Here is a 17,536-nt window from a genome sequence, read left to right as displayed (position 1 = left end):
CCTCTCTCTCTCTCTCTCCCTCCCCTCCTCCCCCCCTCCCCCCCTCCCTTCCCCCGTCCCCTTCCCCCCTCCCCCTCCTTTCGATCACACAGTCGCACCGAAAAAGGCTGTCCAACCACTCACCCCCCCTCCCCTTCCCCCCCTCCAGGAACGCCGGCTGGGTGGCTGGCGTCAACCCGATGTTCAAGCACGCGTCCGTGGCTGAGGTCAAGCGCATGCTCGGGTGGAAGCCCAACCCCGTGCTCAAGGCGTCGCTGCCTGTGGGCGAGGTGCCCGACGTGGAGGTCCCGGCCTCGTTCAACTCGGTGACCAACTGGGCCAACTGCACCCAGATCGGGAGCATCAAGAACCAGGGCTCGTGCGGCTCGTGCTGGGCGTTCGGCGCGACGCAGATGGCGTCGGACCGGTTCTGCATTGCGTCGGGCGGCAAGTTCCAGGACGAGCTGTCGGAGCAGCAGCTGACGTCGTGCGGCCCGTGCAACGGGTGCGAGGGCGGTGACGCTGGCGCGGCCCAGGAGTTCATCCACGAGAACGGGCTCACGACCTCGTCGTGCTACCCGTACACCGAGCCGACGTGCAAGCCGTCGCAGCAGCCGTGCGAGCCGCCGTTCTCGCCCACCAAGCCGTGCCATCAGGTTACCAACTCGTCGTGCAAGGCCTTCCACGTCGGCCGCCCCTACTCGGTTGGCTCGTTCCTTAACCGGGCCGATGACATTGCCAAGGAGATCGTTGCCCACGGTACCGTCGAGGCCTGCTTCACCGTCTACGAGGACTTTATCCACTACAAGTCGGGCGTGTACAAGCACACCTCGGGCGGCGTGCTCGGCGGCCACTGCGTCTCGCCTGTCGGCTTTGGCACCGAGAACGGCGAGCCGTACTGGCTCATCAAGAACTCGTGGACCACCGCCTGGGGTGACAACGGCTACTTTAAGATCCTCCGCGGCCACGACGAGTGCGGCATCGAGAGCGACGTCGTCGCCGCCATGGCCATGCTTTCGTAAGCTGTGGTCCATTCTGCAGGCTCGGGACGCCCGGGCCGTGTCTTGATTAAACCGTATCGTTTTCCACATGGAGAGGAGAGCAAGCACTTTTTGATGCTAGCCGCCTGCGCACGGCACACGACACACACAGCGACACCGCCGCCGCCGACCACCGACTGGGCAAGGCAAGCACGATGGTAGACATGGCCACAGAAAAAGACGACGACGCCGTCGTCGGTGCTCCGAGCACCGCGGGAGGAGACGTTGACCATGGCGCGGCAAGTCATGCACTCGGCGGCGCCTGCGACGTGGGCGCCGCGGCGGTTGTTCTTGACGAGGCGCTCCATAAGGTCGACACAGTCGTTGCGGAGGATGCGGGCGCATCCGGACCGGAGTGAGGTCTGCAGGTTGTAGTCGGTGATGATCTTGACAAGGCGGTCGCGGAGGCGCGGGATGGCAAGGTTCTCGGGAATGCGCGAGATGAGCTTGGCCGGCTTGATGTGTCCGCCGATGTGCTCGAGGAGCTCGCCGAGGAACTGCGGCTCGACCTTGGACTTTTCGATCGACTTGGAGATGAGGTCGTCCCACAGCTCCTCGTCGGCCTGCTCCTGTGCAAACGCAACGGCCTTGCGGACTGAGCCGATTTTGCGGATGATGAGGTCGAGCGCCTCGCGGGTGTTGCCCATCTTCTCGAGGAGGAACACCATGCACTCGTGAAGCTCCGAGCCCTTGCACACCTTGAATGCCCGCTCGAGCGGGATGTACTGCGACTGGCGGAGAAAGTTGAGCAGGAGCTCCGGCTTGTACTTGGCGTACAGCACCACCTGCTCCTCATGGTAGTCCGAGCCAATGTGCGGATCCTTCTTCATCAGTTCGTGGAGGTACAGGAGGAGGCTCTCCTCGAGTACCGGCCCGCGGAGCGCAGACACAACGTGGTCCGGCGGGATCTCGTCCTTGTACTTGACAAGGAGCGCGACGGCCTTGTCGGCGTCGGCCTCGACAAGCTGCGGAATGCGCTCGAGGACGGCGGAGAAGAGCTTGTGCTCTTCGATGAGCTGGAACACGTCACCGACGTTGAGGTCGAGGCAGAACTGGACCGCAGAGTCGTACTGGCCTGACAGAGTGTAGAGCTTGGCGAGAACCTCCATGAGTACCTTGGGCGACGCGCCCTCGTCCTCGTCCTCGGCAAACGAGGCGTGCGCCCTTTCGACCGCCAGGATGACCGAAGTCATCGAGTACAGGCTCGGCGGCCACTTGGAGACAACTGTGAGGAGGCCGGCATGGTCGTTGGCAAGCAGGTGGGTGATAATGAGGTCGTAAAGGTCGGCCTCGAGCTGCGGCGCTGTCGTCGGCACAAACTCGACGAGCTCGGCGAGCAGGCCCTGCGCCTCAAAGAGAAGGATCCACTCGCGCCACGCGCCACGGTCGTCCTTAAGAATTGCCGGCAGCATCGACGCTGCCCGCCGCACCTCGCCGCGCTCCAGCAGCAGGTCGAGGATGGTACGCCCGATCTGCGCCACCGAGTAGAACTGGAGCTGGCTCGCCGTCGCCTCTGCCGCGGCCAGCGCCTCCTCAAACTTGGAGTGCTCCATGAGAAAATGGACGTGGTCGTCGGGCCCGCGCGGCTGGGCGAGGACCACGTCCTTGGGCGAGATGACGTACAGCATCTCGTCGACGCCGTCGTGGAGGTACGCCAGCGAGTAGTTGCGGCAGTGGGTGTACTGCCAGCCGTGGGTCTCGAGCGCGTCCGACGAGACCGGGTCGTTCTCGTACGAGATGATTCGCAGCTCGGGCCGCCGCGGCACAGTCTCGACCACACGCCGCGATGACGTTGCGCCTTCGCCGGAATCGCTCTCATTCGCCGCCGCCTCCTCGGTGTAGGCAATGACGACCAGCATCGCCTCTTTGTACGGTGCAATGCCGCCCACAAAGTAGTCTGTCCGGAACGAGCCGATGATCTCGCAGTACTTGACGTGGCTCTGCCGGATGACTGCAACCTTGACCCAGTTGGCCCACCCGATGAGCAGCGTCGCATCGTTGACCCACACCAGGTGGCAGCGGAACTCGTCCGGCCGCGGCGCGTCGGCCGGCCGCTCGATAAACGTGATCCGCTCCTCAGTCTCGCGATCGTACATCTTGATCCCCACAGGCGTCGCCCACGCAATGATCGACTTGCGCCACGAGATGGCATAGATGGCGCCATCGCCCTGGTGGATGATCGTGTCCTTGGACTTGCCAAACGCCGACCACTTTTTCTTTCGCCGCAGAACGAGCACTCCATCCAGCCCGCCGACCACAAATGCCTTGTCGTCGCGGAAGTTGGGCGAGAGCGCAATGGCCTTCATTGGCCGCTGAAAGGTGTACCGGTACGACTCTTCGTCAAAGAGCGAGTTGACCACCGCCGTCCCGTCGTCCGAGCACGTTCCGATGTAGTCTCCCGCCCCGTCGATCGAGATCGCGTTGACTCCCATGCTGTGCGAGTGGTACTCTTTGATCAGGTTGCCCAGGTGGTCCGTCAGGTACACAGCTCCGTACGATGTTCCCACAGCCTACAGAAAGGCGGACTCGTACAAACATGAGTCTGGACCGCAAGCTGTGCCTGTGGCGACCACACTTGCGCCGCACTGGCTACGAGAGTCCCTCCTCCCCCCCCCCCCCTTCCCGAGCTTCCCCGTCTCCTCCTCCCCGTCCCGTCCTCCTCCACTCCGCATCCCACCTCTTCCACCCCTTCCCTGCCTAGTGCCACAGGTCGCACGTGCCCCCCCCCGGCCCACACACACACGTACCAAGAACTTTGGCCCAGCCTCCAGACAGACGATGGCATCCTTCTGGACAATGCGGATGAGGTCTGCGCCCACCCGCGAGTACTTGAGCTTTGGCTCTTCCAGGGCCACCGATGACGATGACGCCGAGTGCGAGGAGCCGTCGTCGTACGAGCCATGGCCAGCCACACCGTCGTCTACTCCCCCGTCCGAGTACGAGTAGTAGTACGAGCCTACCGAGCCCGACCCACTCCCGCTCATACCCTGTCTCTATGCAAGGGTAGGTAGCTGTGTGTGTATGGGGGGGTGGGGGACAAGAGAGAGAGAGAGGTGCTTCTGGCCATGGCTGGTCCCGCATGCTCCTGTCGCCAGGCGCAGCCAGGCGACGACCAAGGCATCGACCAAGGCATCGACCAAGGCATCGACCAAGGCATCAACCAAGGCATCAACCAAGGCATCGACCAAGGCATCGTCCAAGGCATCGTCCAAGGTGTCGATCATCCTCATCCACTGCATCGGCCGCTTCATATACCGCACCGACTATGATGACGGCCGCAGCGATCACCACACTGACTAGGCATCAACCAAGGCATCGATCGCCGCACCAGCCTTCCCACTACAATGCCGTCGCCCCATCACAACGCATCCGACCCAGCAGGCTGCCCACATCCACACTGCCGCTGCTTGATGAGCCTCCTTCCCTCTGCCTGGCCGTGCCTCACGTCGGCCTGTGCGCCTGTACCTCCTTCCCCGCACTCGGCGACCGACCAGGCAGGCACTCCACTCTCATTCACTCTCGGTGGTCCATGGAGAGCCCGTCTGTGGCAGCGACTCTGTCTCAGGAGGTGCTGGCGGCAGTATCGGCAGCCGAGTCCGAGGCAACGGTGCGGGCAGAGGCAGCCGTGGCTACCGCGCAGGCGGCGGTGCGGGAGGAGGCGCTGGCGCTCATCAACGGGGCGCGTGAGGAGATGGACTCGCGCTTTGCCCGCCTTATCAAGCGGGTCGACGAGCTTATGGAGGGTGCCGGTCAGCAGACTACCAAGTCGCTGCGTCGTGCGCTCCGCGGCGGCAAGGCCGAGCTGGGCTCAGGTGTCGACGGGCCGCGCAAGGGCGAGAGCCGAAGCAAGGGCGGGCGTGGGAGAACCGGCGGCAGCGATGGCGGCTTCAAGTGGGTCTTCACGCCCTGCAAGTCCAAGCTGACGCAGATGCTTGCTATCCGCGACTACGCCACCATCCACAATCTCTTTGTGACGGTCATCATCATGGCCGGGCTGAACATCTTCATCCAGGACTTTTTCGAGTCAGGCACCCTCTTTGTCGACCTCTCGCTCATCTGGTGGTGCTTTGGCCAGTTTGATACGGTCATTCTCATGTGGTTTGTCCTTTTTGGGGCCTCGTATGCCATTCTCCCCATCGCGTACGTGTGCCACTGCTCGATGTCGCGCGCGCTGCGGTGTGCGGCGGTGTGCGCGTACGCGGTGTACCAGCTCGGCCTCTACGCGGCGGCTGGGTATGCGGTACGGCGGTTGGAGCTGCCGCCGGCATCAGGCCTGGCATTTATGCTGGAGCAGACGCGGATCTCGATGAAGATCCACTCGTATCTCCGCGAGTCGTACCCTGCGGACTCGGACGACTACCCGCACTCCACGGTGGCGGCCGGCACGCTCCTCGCCGCCGAGCCTGTGGCCTTTGACGGATGGACGCTCGGCAATGAGGTCGAAGCGTACACATACTTTATGTTTGCGCCGACCTTTCTCTACCGGCGATCGTATCCGCGGACGTATCGCACGCGCTATGCGCTTGTTCTCCGCTACATTGCCGAGATCGTGGCCGTCGTCTACTGCGCGTACATTGTGTTCCGGTACGTGGGCCCGCAGTTTGAAAAAGCGGCCAACGCGCCGTTTGCCTACAAGCCGTTTGTACTCTCGGTCTTCTCGTCGATGATGCCCGCCATGCTGCTGTACATCATGGCCTTCTGGGGCTTGCTCCATGCCTGGCTCAACGCCTGGGCCGAAATCACCCGTTTTGCCGACCGCCGCTTCTACTCGGACTGGTGGAACGCCACCTCGTGGGGCTCGTTTTATCGCCGGTGGAACTCGGTCGTCCACCTTTGGGTCCGCGCCTACCTCTACTCGGACTCGATGGAGTTCCTCGGCCTGGGCCGCGGTGCCGCCCAGCTGTTTGCCTTTTTTGTCTCGGCCGTCCTGCACGAGTACATCATCGCCGCCGCCCTCGGCTTTGTCTATCCGGTCCTGCTGCTGATGTTTGGCGGGCCGGGCGTCATCTTTATCACTCTTACCGCCAACAAGGCCTCGTACTGGAATCTGTTCCTCTGGCTCATGCTTGCGCTCGGCAACGGCCTGCTGATGGTTCTGTACACCCGCGAGTGGTACGCCATCCGCTCCTCGTGCGTTGTCCCTCTCTTTGGCCCCGATCAGTGGTGGATGGCCTACCTTCCACGCTCATGGGTCCAGGATTGCACTGGCGTCGCCGCTGGCGCCGCTGCGCAGCACCTGCCCAAATGATCGTGGTGCGTGTCCGACGCCGTGCGAGGGCAAAGGCGAAGCGCGAGTGTCACCACACTGCACTTTGGACCGCACTCGACAGTTGCGCACACACCTGCCCACCGTGGAGCAGCCTACGTCGTCCAGTGCTTCCGGCATGTCCGGCCTGGCCACTACAGCCCCGTGTCTGATCAAGTACGTGTGTGTGTGTGTGTGTGTGTGTGTGTGTGTGTGTGGGGTGGGGTGGGGGGAGGGCGGTGGGTGGGTGGTCAACGGGCATGAGGGGTGTGGGGAGAGGGTGTGTGGGGAGGGGAGGGAGGAAGGCAGGGAGGGAGGGGAGGGGGATTTGTGCATGGGCTCACGCTTAGCTTGGTGCTGCTTCGGGTTGTGGTGGGGCTCTGGCTGTGACGGTGGTTGTGACTGCGGCTGCGGCTGGCGAGAATAGGGAGCTGCTGTATGCTCCGCCGACACCGACAGAGGAGCTGGGACACAAGCTAGAGGCTGCATTGTTGTATCAGAATGGCGGCAAGGTGAAGCTTGCGGTGGAAACATACCTGGCGGCGCGATCGCAGTGGTTGGAGCTGGTGGATGCAGAGGACGAGCTGCCACTGGTGGACATCTACTTTATGTGCGCCCTGGGCTCGGTCTACGAGTCTGAGGAGCAGGATCGGGTTGCGCTGTTGCAGTTCCAGGATGCTCGCCAGCTCGCTGAGGAGCTCCCACCGGGACATCCGGTCCGCGCCCTCACATGGTCGTTTGTTGGGGGTGTGTACACCCACATGGGCGAGTTCCGGCTTGCGCTGGAGACCTTCCGCAAGGCCCGCGCCATCCGGCTCATCACCATGCCCGAGGATCACGTTGACGTGGCGCTCCTCGACAACAACATTGCGGTCTGCCTCGACTCGATGGGCCGCTCCAAGGAGGCGCTGGCCATGTTTAAGGCTGCCCGCGACGTCTTTGCTGCCCAACTCGGACCCGATCATCCGCGCCACTACACGGCCTCGCGCAACGCCGTCAAGTGCCATCACCGCATCTTCTCCGACTTTCAGCCGGTCGTGCCGGATGTTGCGGCCTCGGCTGTCTACGATCCGACTGCCACCAAGAAGAAGCGCCGCAAGAAGAAGACCGAAGGCGCCACCAACCAACGTCGCCGCTAGCCGTCAGCCCAGCCCGGCGGGGGCTGTCGTGAGTTTTGCTGCGCAGTTTCCAGCTTGCCGCTGGCCGCCTGCAACCCCTTCAAGCTGCGGCACACTGCCACCTTTGATGATAAAGCTCTGATAGAGCTGAAGCCTCTCGAGCCAGATCGACCAAGCTGATGTACTTGTGTCAGGCGACGATGCGACGTGCGTGTGTGGCTCGAGAGTCCGCCATCGGACGGCAGTCAGTCAGCGTCACAAACGACCGCCACCCCACTCCACGGCACCATGTCGGTTCGCTGGAAGCGCCTGGACCTGGACAACCTCGACGCGATTATGCTCGAGGTTGACGAAGTCATTGACAAGTATAGAGAAGTACGCATGCTGTGCCGTCGGCAGTGGGCAGCGGTGGGGGCGGCTGCGGGGCAGTGGCGGCGGCCGTTGGGAGGGGTGCCGGCCGGCCGGCCCCGGGGGTGGGGGGGGGGCATTTTTTGGCCGGGAGGACAAGACCCAGGCGTGGGCTGTGACGGCGCAGGCCTTGCAGGGGTGGGGCATGCGGGGTGTGTGGTGGGCAGAGTAGGCAGGGAGGAACTTACTGGACTCGGTGGGTGGCGGCGGGTAGTGTCTGGTGGAGGACGGGACGGAGGGGACGCCGACGAAGCGGCTCAAGCGGTCGATCGACGTCCGGCTGCTGCAGCTGGACCGGTTCGTGCGGAAGCACAGCGAGGATGCGCGGATCCACCTGCTGGAGCTGCTGCAGAGCAAGCTGCGCAAGGCGTTGACAGGAGACGTGGTGGATGCAGCTGGCGGGGCGTATGAGAAGATCACGCTCACCTCGTTTGACGCGGACGAGACGGCGGGGTACGGGTCGATGGGCGAGGAGCTGGGCCGGCCTGGGGCGGAGTTACAGACGCCGGCACGGGCAGGAGGGGCGGGGAGCGAGGCATCGCCGGCGCCTGCGGGCGGGGCACTCTCGCCGGAGCAGCGTCGGATTGTGCAGCAGCAGGACGAGCTGCGTGCGCAGCAGGAGGCGCTGGACAAGCAGCGCGAGCTTCTGGCCAAGCACCACGACGAGCGCAAGGCGCGGCTTGTGCAGCGTGAGATGGCCAAGACCTCGCTGACCAACGCGTCGATGGCGTCGATGGCGCAGGTCGCCGAGGCCGAGGCCGAGCCAGCGGCGGCAGCGGACGCCGGTTCGCTCGACCTCTCACGGGCACACACAGATCGCATCCGGCAGCAGCAGGCGCTCCTCCAGCAGCAGGAGGACATGCTTGCGCAGCTTCGCGAGCAGCAGCAGCTGATGCAGGACCAGCTGAATGTGGACGCCCCCGGCCCGCCGTCCTCGTCGGCCGGCGCGCACGGCTCGCCGGCGCCCTCGCAAGCGACCAAGCCCCCGGCGTTCGACGGCCCGCTGCCCAACGGTTACGAACTCAAGACCCGCCCGCCGCCAGGCCTCAACTCGACGCTGACCGGCGTCCGCAAGCGCGGCCGTGTCCTCATCCGCGAGTACCTCGTCACCCTCACCCCGCAGCAGTACGCCGAGCTCCGCGAGCGCCGCAAGCAGCTGATGTCCGGCAAGGCAACAGGCGCCTCCAACTTTGCCCTCAAGCCCTTCCTCAAGCGCGGCTCCGGCAAGCCAGCGTACTCGACTGCGTCCAAGAAGCCTGCGTACCAGCGCCAGGCCACTTACGAGTCGCCGTACCTCAACTCGAACGGGCCCTACGTCGACTCGTCCTGGCTCGACCACCACTTCCGCAAGGACGAGCCGCGCAAGTGGGTCTCCTCGCGCGGCTTTGAGCGCATCATCAACCCAACGCCCGTGTCCGTGCCCCTGCTAAGCGCGACGGTCTCCCGGTCTACGACTCGACGTTCTGAGGGCATGGTACCCCCCTGCCCTTTCCAGGCGACGCGTCTTGTCGTGGCGCCGTGTAGTCAGCTAGCCAGCCAGCCAGCTAGTCAGCCGCCGGCTCTCCCCATGAACTCTGATCCGTGCCCAATGTCTATCTGCTACTACCGAACGAGGTGGACGAGCGGACCAAGTCGACCGAGCCGCGACCGAGCCGATTGACTCGCCGAACAGGCCGGACGACGCGTCGTCAGCTTGCTGGTCGCCGACACCGACCCGACGCACCTCACCTCCCCACCCAACCCCAACCCACCCCCACCTCCACCCACAACATCATGCTCCGCAACACATTGCGCACACTCACCCGCGCGTCGTCTGCTGTCCGCGCAGTTGGCCTGCCCAAGGCACCTCGGCCTCGTGCTCCGCCGGCAGCGGCGGTGACGGCGACACGGACGATGGCGACTGGCTGCGGCGTGCTGGGCCATGGCTGGACGACGTCCGAGGTGTTTGCGGCTGCGGCCGGCCGGCGGGCGCTGAGCACGGCTGCAGTTGCCGGCGTGGCTGCGCTGGCGCGGCCGAGCGTGAGCAGGCCGGCGGTGACGGCGGGTGGCTGGCCGCGTGCGCCCGCACGGACCATGTTTGTGCGGACAGAGGCGACGCCCAACCCGGCGTCGCTCAAGTTCCTGCCCACCGAGCCGCTGATGGAGGCCGGGGCGCGGCCTGTCGAGTTCAACAACCTGGGCGAAGGCCGGGCCTCGCCGCTCGCCTCGTCGCTCTTCCTCATTCCGGGTGTCAAATCGGTCTTCTTTGCCGCCGACTTTGTCACCGTCACCAAGGACGAGACCGCCGAGTGGGCCACCCTCAAGCCCGAGATCTTTGCCGCCCTCATGGACTTTTTCGCCTCGGGCGCTCCGCTCTTCCGCGAGGGCGAGGCTGCTCCGGCGGACTCGTCTGCCGCAGACACCGAGCCGCAAGACGACGACTCGGAGGTGGTCCTCATGATCAAGGAGCTGCTCGACACCCGCATCCGCCCCTCAGTCCAGATGGACGGCGGCGACGTCGTCTATCGCGGTTTCTCCGACGATGGCGTCGTCTTTTTGCAGCTCAAGGGCTCGTGCCAGGGCTGCCCCTCGTCGTCGGTCACCCTCAAGCAGGGCATCCAAGGCCTGCTCATGCACTTTATCCCCGAGGTTGAGGCCGTCGAGGAGGTCTCGGACGAGCTTGATGAGGTCAACATGGAAGCCTTTATGAAGCTCGAGGCCGAGATGGAGGCCAAGAGGGCCGCTACTGCCGCCGAGTAGGCCACGTAGAGAAGATCCGAGCCATAGGCTGGGCCATGTCGATCGATGTCGATCGTCAAACATCCAATCGCTGTTCTCTGTACTCTCCCCCCCCCCCCCCTCTCCCCACCCTTCCCCTGTGCCATGGCATTGTATAGGTCACGGCTGACGACGGCTGACAGCTGGTGCGTTGTCACGGTGGCCTGCATTGGCGGTGGAGCCGCACGAGGAGACTGATTCGCTGGCTATGCTGCGCGAATCCCATCCCATCCCATCCCATCCCAAGATCGTGGATTCGTAGCATCGTGACAGAGCACCACCTGTGTTACCGATGTCTGGTTGCGGCTGTCGGGCTGGAGCCGGGCCCAGGCGACGGCTTGGTCACACCGCCAAACACTTGCAACTAACTCAATCAGGGAGCGCAGCTACCTCGGCATGGCCATCCATGACGGTACGATAGTTAGCCGTGACAAAATGTCTGCGTCTGATTCGTCTTGCATGAGATCCTCGCCAGCCATGCCCGACGGTGGGGAGACTGTGCCGTGCCAGCCGACGAGAACGCGGCCAAACTCGTCGAGCCAGACCGCCCTGCCGTTGTAGGCCGAGGTCACTCCACCGCCATAGGCGATGTGGTACGTCGGCCCGACGTTGATGATCTTGACCGCGGGCGAGTCCGGCGCGGCTGGCGGAAAGACGACCGGGCTCGTCTGCTGCGCCAGCTCGGCGTTCCACTGTACAGCCCTTTGACGGCGTTGTCCATGGCCAGCTTGATCAAGGCAATCGTTGGCTCGTCCTTGGCCACCTCAATGGGCATCTTTCCGTCCTTGTCCTTGTGATCGAGAACAGCACCGGCGCCCACCACCACCCGGACGGCATCGCTGTCCCCCACCACGCAGCCTGGTGGAGCAGTGTCCAGCCCGAGCTGCACTTGACAAACCGCGCCGCCGCCGCCGCCGCCTCGGACCGCTCGCCTATCACAGCCAGCACAACATCCCACTCGCCGCGCTTACCGGCCTCATACACTTCGCTTGCAGACAAGCTGGGGGCGGCATCGGTTTCTGCCGCCATGTAGTGATGTGTGAAGAGAGTGAGGCGTGCGAGCGGAGTGAGAGAAACAGCCACAACGTCCATTCGCCGGCAAAAGATCGCCTGTCGGGCGTTTTGGTCGGGCGCTTTGGTCGGGGGCTTTGGTCGGGGGCTTTGGTCGGGGGCTTTGGTCGGGGGCTTTGGTCGGGGGCTTTGGTCGGGGGCGTTGGTCGGGGGCTTTGGTCGGGGGCTTTGGTCGGGGGCTTTGGTCGGGGGCTTTGGTCGGGGGCTTTGGTCGGGGGCTTTGGTCGGGGGCTTTGGTCGGGGGCTTTGGTCGGGGGCTTTGGTCGGGCGTTTTGGTCGGGGGCTTTGGTCGGGGGCTTTGGTCGGGGGCTTTGGTCGGGGGCTTTGGTCGGGGGCTTTGGTCGGGGGCTTTGGTCGGGGGCTTTGGTCGGGGGCTTTGGTCGGGGGCTTTGGTCGGGCGCATCGGTCGAGCACATCGGTCGAGCACATCGGTCAGGCACATCGGTCAGGCACATCGGTAAGGCGCATCGGTAAGGCGCATCGGTAAGGCGCATCGGTCGGGCGCATCGGTCGGGCGCCTTGGTCGGGCACCATCGGCCAGCCACGTCAGCCAGCCACATCGGCCAGCCCCATCGGTCGTTCGCTAGCCCGGCTGCCTCCTGCACTGCTTGAATGGACGAATCTACGGCATGCACGGGTCAAGAGTGACACGTCGTGGCGCCACGGACACGCCACCTCACCGCCACCCGCCACCTCACCGCCACCCACCCCGGCCCACCCTCGACCTTTCCATGCGGTTCCGCCATCTGGTCGCCTCCACAGGGCGTGCCCTGCTTGCCCCCATCCGCCTCTCCCTCCGTCGCGCTTCGTCGGCACCGGCACCTCCGCCCTCTCCTCCACGCCCGCCTAGCAAGCCGAGCCAACCCACTCGTCCACCATCCTCGCATCCACCTCCGCCTCCACCTCCGCCACGCTTGCCACACGCTCCTCTGATTGTCCGCTTGGCTGGGGTCGCAGGGGGGCTGGCTGGTGTTGCTATCGCCGCCTATAAGCTCCGCACTCCGCTTGTCGTCGACGACAGCGCACTCGGCCGGTCCCACGTCACCCATCCTCCTCCGCTGCCTCTGCTGGCGCGCAATCTGCGAATCGCTGGCGCTTTGGCAGTTGTCGAGCTTGCTCCTCACGGAAACTGGCCTCCGCTCGAGCCAGCGTTGGAGGTGCTGGCTGCTGCAGTGCCCGACGTTGATGCTCGAGCAGTAGCGCTGGACGCCGCCCCGCTCGCCCGTCTCGTCGACCTGCTGGTAGCCGAGCCGCATCGCCGAGTCCGCGAGCTGCTCATCGAGGTTCTGGCCGGCCTCACCGCTGAGCCGGCGGCCGCCGACGAGCTCGTGGCGGTCGGCGGCGTCTCGGCCCTGCTCTTCTGCGCCCGCTCCGAGCTGGTTCCGGTCGAGGTGTTTGATCCACAGCGGGCGGCGCGGCTCCTCACAGCTCACGCCCCGGTCACCGCCGATCCCGATCCACGGTTTGCCACGGTGGCCGACAATGTCGATGCGATAGCGGCGGCGCTCTGCGAGCTCCTGCTCTTTCTCCCGACTCCGCGCGAGTACTCGTCCACGCTCGCTGATCGCGAGTATGTGAGCAAGCGGCTGGCGAGCGCCGTGAAGACCCCGGACGCCAGCCCGCCCTCGTGGTGGGCTCGGGTCTCGGGTGCCATCCCGCGGGTCTGGGGCGGCTCTGCCGACGGGGCCAAGCTCGATGCTACTCTCCTCAGGCTCCTCGGTGACTACACGGGCTCACCGACGTCGCGGAGCGCGGTCGCGGCAGTGCCTGCCCCGGTCCTCGTCAGCGTGCTCTGTGAGCTTCTCGACCGCGCCGATGCCGCCGACGCCAACTCGGCCGCCATTCAAGTCGCCCGCATTGTGGCCAACGTGGCGCTGGATGACAATGCAAGCGCCGCACTCACCCACACAGTCCTCACCTCGACGCTGCTTCCACGGCTTGTGCAATGGTCGCGAGCGGCCGACGACGAGTCCGACCAGCCGATGGAGCTCAAGCTCCAGGCCGTCCGCGCCCTCTCCAACATGCATCGCCCGTTTCGCATTGCGCAGCGGCCGGGCAAGTTTGTCTCTGCCTACGACGACTCAGTCTACATCCTGCACCCGACGTCGGCCACCGAGACCCTGCACGATGCCGAGGCGGATGCGACGACCGCGACGTCGAGTCTAGACATTGTGTTTGTGCACGGCCTCCGCGGCCACCCAGTGACGACCTGGCGGACATTTGCGCCGTTGGGACAGCCGCGATCCAACATCATTTGGCCGCACGCCTGGCTTCCGCACGATCTGGAGCAGCTTGTGGCCCGAGTTGCCCGCGAGCGCGGGCGGTCGCCCATGCGTGCGGGCCATGACTACACCTCGTCCGAGCTGGTCAAGCTCGACGACAAGGCATCGAAGCTCTGGCGCGACGCCGGGCTCGAGACGGCGTTCCTGAGCGGAATGGCAGCACGCAAGGCACGGCCTGGTGCCGACCACAAGCAACTTCGCATTGCTGACGCGCGAATCCTCTCGATCGGATACGACTCGGTCTGGTCCGAGTGGTCCGGCTCGTCGCTGACGCTCGAGGAGCGCGGTGCGGCGCTTCTCGACAAGCTCGTCGAGGCCGGTGTCGGCCGCGGCGGGCGGCGCGTGGTCTTTGTCACCCACTCGATGGGCGGGCTGGTAGTCAAGCAAGCGCTCGTGCTTGCTGAGCAGCGGGCGCCAGCATTGCTGGCGCGGACAGTCGGCATTGCCTTTTACGCCACTCCGCACTTTGGCTCATGGCTCCCGCTGGTGGCCTCCTACGCGTCGTCGGTCTACAAGCCGTCGCATGATCTCCAGGTCCTGCAGATGGGCTCGGTTCAGCTCCGCCTCCTCAACGAGCTTGTCCGCCGCTACCGGCATATTGCGGTCATGTCTGTGGGCGAGGAGATTGCGCTCCCGCTCCCACCGGAGCGGCCGTCGTCGCCGCTGCGCATCGTCATCGTCCCGCCCGAGTCGGCGTATCCAGGCTATGGTCGCTTTGTCACCGTACCTAACGACCATCTGACGGCGTGCAAGCCAGCGAGCCGCAGCGACCCCATCTACCTCTTGCTTCTCGAGTTTCTGGAACACGTTCTCCGCTGCGAGCAGGCCACGGCCCAACGGGCGCGGCACGCGTCGAGCCAGTAGCTGTGAACTTGCGGGCTTGTGTGCAGTGGTTTCATTGGTCGAGATAGAAAGAGTCTGTGGCCGGATGAAAGTCAGTAAAGCCGGAAGAGTCCATGCCCGAGGTGTCTGCAGTCAGTGCGGTCGAGACCGATGCGGCACGCGGAGGGCGGGCGGCGACAGCCGGTGCACCAGCAAGGTGTGCGTCGACTTGGGCCTGGGCGAGGCGGACTTGCTCGCGGGCGGCGGCGCGCTCGGGCGAGACAGCGTCATGAGCGTCAATGGCGGCGCTGGTCTCGTTGGCGATCTGGCCGACGCGAGCAAGGCCGGTGTTGACGCGGTCGACCTTGCGCTGGAGCATGTTGATGTGGCCCTCCTTTGCGATGGCAACGTCGCGCTCGCGCATCTTGCGCATGGTGGCGGTGTTGGCAACAAAGTCGACCTTGGCCTCAACGTTGGCGTAAGCGCCAAGGATGTCGTCGTCGAGGTGCGAGGCTGCGAGGCGGGTGGTGCGGACCTCGCCGGCGGCGCGCTTAAAGGCAGCAGCAATGACGTTGGAGGACTCTGAGAGCTCGCCGAGCTCTTCAAGCATGCGAGCGGCCGAGGCGTTGAGGGCGGCAAGCTCGTCCTTGGCGCGGGCGACGGCGGCAGCTTCGCGATCGCCGGCCTCGACGTGGGCAACAACATTTTCGCGGGCGCGATCGACAACCTGGGCCTCAAGGGCGGCGATGAGCTCGCGCAGTTCTGCCGATGTTTCCTTGTTGGCGGCGATGAGCGTGGTGAGCTCGCGAGCGCGGACCACCTTGTCGTCAATGGCGTGGACCGAAGCCATGATGTCGTTCGTGTGGGGCGCAAGGGCTGCGCGCATGGGCTCGAGGGTCGCCTTCTCGTCCTCAAGCTGGGCCTCGAGCACGGCAAGGCGGGCCTCAACGTCGGCCTCGTGGGCATCGGCCTGTTGGATCGTTGTCTCCAGAGCAGCGAGGCGCTCTTCGAGCTCGCGGTTGATGGCCCACTGCTTGCCGATCTCCTGGTCGAGGAAGGTGTGGCGCGGGTCGAGCCAGCCGTCGTCGTCGTCGTACTCGTAGCGCGGCTCGTCGACAAACGAGTCGTCTTCGTCGTACGACGGCTCCGGGGTCGGCTCGGGGCTCGGCTCCGGGGTCGGCTCGGGGCTCGGTTCCGGAGTCGGCTCGGGCTCGGGCTCGGACTCGGGCTCGGACTCGGACGACTCGGGCTCCGAGTACTGCTCGTCGATGACGACAGCAGCCTCGGGCGGGTCAGCGCCGACAAGGGCATACAGGGCCATGGTGGTGTAGTCGAGGACCGAGTCGACGTGGACGCCGTCTTCAAGGAGGACAACAATGCGGCCGAGGGCGGCAGTCTCGGCAATAGAGGCAACGTGGTCGAGGACCCAAAAGTACTCGTCGGGATCAACGCCCCACACGCCGCCGACAAAGCGGTCGTCGTCTTCGGCGTCGGCAAAACCGAGCGAGACAATGACCAGCTGCGGGCTGTATGCCTTGAGCTTGGGCAGGATGGAGGAGGCCCAAGCGGAACGGAATTCGTCAGCGGTGGCGTCCCAGGGCAGGCCGCGGACGACGATGCGGCCGTCGGCCTCTGTGATCTTTGCGCGCGAGAGGTCGACGTCATCGGCCACAAGCTGTGTGGCGCCGTAGAAAAAGCCGTGGCTCCGCGCCATGTCCAGGGTGCCCTCGCCCGAGTGCGGGTCGAGGTCGAGGACGGCGACGCGGTCGAGGCCAAAGCGTGCACGAGCGTAGAGTGCGGCGACGGCGGCGGCGTTGAACATGTTGTAGCCCTTGGGCGCGACAGCACGTGAGGCGCGGTGGCCCGAGTTGGAGGTGAAGCCCAGCACGTTGTGCGACTGCTTGTTCGAGGGTAGGAGGAGCGAGTCGACGGCGCGGAGGGCGATGTTGACGCAGCCGCCCATGGCGCGGAGGCGGAGGGCGGAGAGACTCGTGCCCGTGCCCGGAACGGGGATCTTTGCCTCTGGAGCAGAGCGGAGGGCAACGCGAAGAGCCTTCATCCCGCCCTTGACGTACTTCTTGTCGTGGGCTCGGGCGAGGTCGGCCTCAAGAGCAGCAACGACGGCCGGCGAGGAGACGTCCGACGAGAAGGTCTGGCCGGCAAACTGTGGGTCGTTCTCCACCACGGTGTAGACATGGTCCAGCAGGGCCTCGAGGCGGGCATTGCGGCCACCGGCCTTGCCTGCCAGGCAGAACTCATCTGTCACCAGCAGTGTACCCTTCCCGGATGCTACAGCAGGTGGTGTCACCCGTTCTTTGCCACAGCAGTTGCCCATAGCCCCAGTGCCTCTGCCTCAACGGTCGAGTCGTGGTGGCGACGAGTGGCGGCCAACGGCGGCTGTGCGCCGACACGCGCCCCACTCTCTGCTTGCCGGCTCGGGGCCATGTCTTCTGAGACTCAATCTGTTTGGTGCGCAGAGATCGGACGGGGAGTGTTGGGGGAGTAGCGTGTATGGGGAATGGGGGTGGATATGATGGGGTGATGGGGGTGGGGAGGGATGGGGATGGGGAAGATGGGGAAGGGGGGGGTGTGGGTGGTGGGGCATGATTGTTTGATTGTTTGATTGATTGACGGATGAAGAGGGCGATCTGTGTGGGTAATGGGCGAGGGGGTGAGGGGGGGGGGGGTGTAGGTGATCGGTATTTGCGCGATGAACGGCGTTGGCGGCATGGATGGGCTGTCTGCATGCCAGAGCTGCACCATCGAATGAGTGCTGGTGTTAAGCTCCGTTATCGTGCCATTCCCCCCCCCCCC

General features: G+C 65.1%; 8 protein-coding genes across 8 annotated transcripts in view; 4 read left to right on the top strand and 4 right to left on the bottom strand.

The window, feature by feature from the left end:
* The window catches only part of AMSG_05103 (uncharacterized protein), a gene marked incomplete at its 3' end in the record, with an annotated part of 1,978 nt that extends 1,419 nt beyond the window's left edge, over positions 1-559 (bottom strand). Inside the window, exon 1 of the mRNA XM_013902704.1 lies at positions 279-559. Within this exon, the coding sequence (XP_013758158.1) occupies positions 279-523 (245 nt within the window). The 5' untranslated portion in view covers positions 524-559. The remainder of the gene's footprint in view (positions 1-278) is intronic.
* A 93-nt stretch (positions 560-652) lies between these two features.
* Positions 653-4,003, bottom strand: AMSG_05101 (vacuolar assembling protein VPS41; the record flags this gene model as incomplete). Its single annotated transcript, XM_013902703.1, has 2 exons — positions 653-3,529; positions 3,767-4,003. 2 exons carry the CDS (start codon positions 4,001-4,003, stop codon positions 923-925), a joined length of 2,844 nt encoding a protein of 947 aa, XP_013758157.1. The 3' UTR covers positions 653-922.
* A 545-nt stretch (positions 4,004-4,548) lies between these two features.
* AMSG_11848 (uncharacterized protein) lies at positions 4,549-7,403 on the top strand (the record flags this gene model as incomplete). Its single annotated transcript, XM_013902773.1, has 4 exons — positions 4,549-6,182; positions 6,217-6,272; positions 6,380-6,429; positions 6,615-7,403. The coding sequence occupies 4 exons, from the start codon at positions 4,549-4,551 to the stop codon at positions 7,401-7,403; spliced, it is 2,529 nt and encodes an 842-aa protein (XP_013758227.1).
* Positions 7,404-7,670: 267 nt separating this feature from the next.
* Positions 7,671-10,529, top strand: AMSG_05098 (HIRA-interacting protein 5; the record flags this gene model as incomplete). The annotated part of the gene is made up of 3 exons (XM_013902702.1): positions 7,671-7,757; positions 8,005-9,228; positions 9,633-10,529. 3 exons carry the CDS (start codon positions 7,671-7,673, stop codon positions 10,527-10,529), a joined length of 2,208 nt encoding a protein of 735 aa, XP_013758156.1.
* Positions 10,530-10,773: 244 nt separating this feature from the next.
* AMSG_05097 (uncharacterized protein) lies at positions 10,774-11,576 on the bottom strand (the record flags this gene model as incomplete). Its single annotated transcript, XM_013902701.1, has 3 exons — positions 10,774-11,227; positions 11,257-11,386; positions 11,437-11,576. 3 exons carry the CDS (start codon positions 11,574-11,576, stop codon positions 10,934-10,936), a joined length of 564 nt encoding a protein of 187 aa, XP_013758155.1. The 3' UTR covers positions 10,774-10,933.
* A 773-nt stretch (positions 11,577-12,349) lies between these two features.
* AMSG_05096 (SERAC1 protein) lies at positions 12,350-14,764 on the top strand (the record flags this gene model as incomplete). The annotated part of the gene is made up of 2 exons (XM_013902700.1): positions 12,350-12,383; positions 12,576-14,764. The coding sequence occupies 2 exons, from the start codon at positions 12,350-12,352 to the stop codon at positions 14,762-14,764; spliced, it is 2,223 nt and encodes a 740-aa protein (XP_013758154.1).
* A 17-nt stretch (positions 14,765-14,781) lies between these two features.
* AMSG_05095 (deacetylase) lies at positions 14,782-17,092 on the bottom strand. Its single transcript, XM_013902699.1, has one exon. It carries the CDS (start codon positions 17,055-17,057, stop codon positions 14,796-14,798), a length of 2,262 nt encoding a protein of 753 aa, XP_013758153.1. The 5' UTR covers positions 17,058-17,092; the 3' UTR covers positions 14,782-14,795.
* Positions 17,093-17,488: 396 nt separating this feature from the next.
* AMSG_05094 (uncharacterized protein) overlaps positions 17,489-17,536 on the top strand; it is a gene marked incomplete at its 5' end in the record, with an annotated part of 2,099 nt that continues 2,051 nt past the window's right edge. The window contains one exon of the mRNA XM_013902698.1: positions 17,489-17,516. Coding sequence (XP_013758152.1) covers positions 17,489-17,516 — 28 coding nt within the window. The remainder of the gene's footprint in view (positions 17,517-17,536) is intronic.

Source organism: Thecamonas trahens, assembly GCF_000142905.1.
Source record: "Thecamonas trahens ATCC 50062 unplaced genomic scaffold supercont1.21, whole genome shotgun sequence".
Taxonomy (NCBI): domain Eukaryota; order Apusomonadida; family Apusomonadidae; genus Thecamonas; species Thecamonas trahens.
This window is presented reverse-complemented; position numbering and strand designations above follow the sequence as displayed.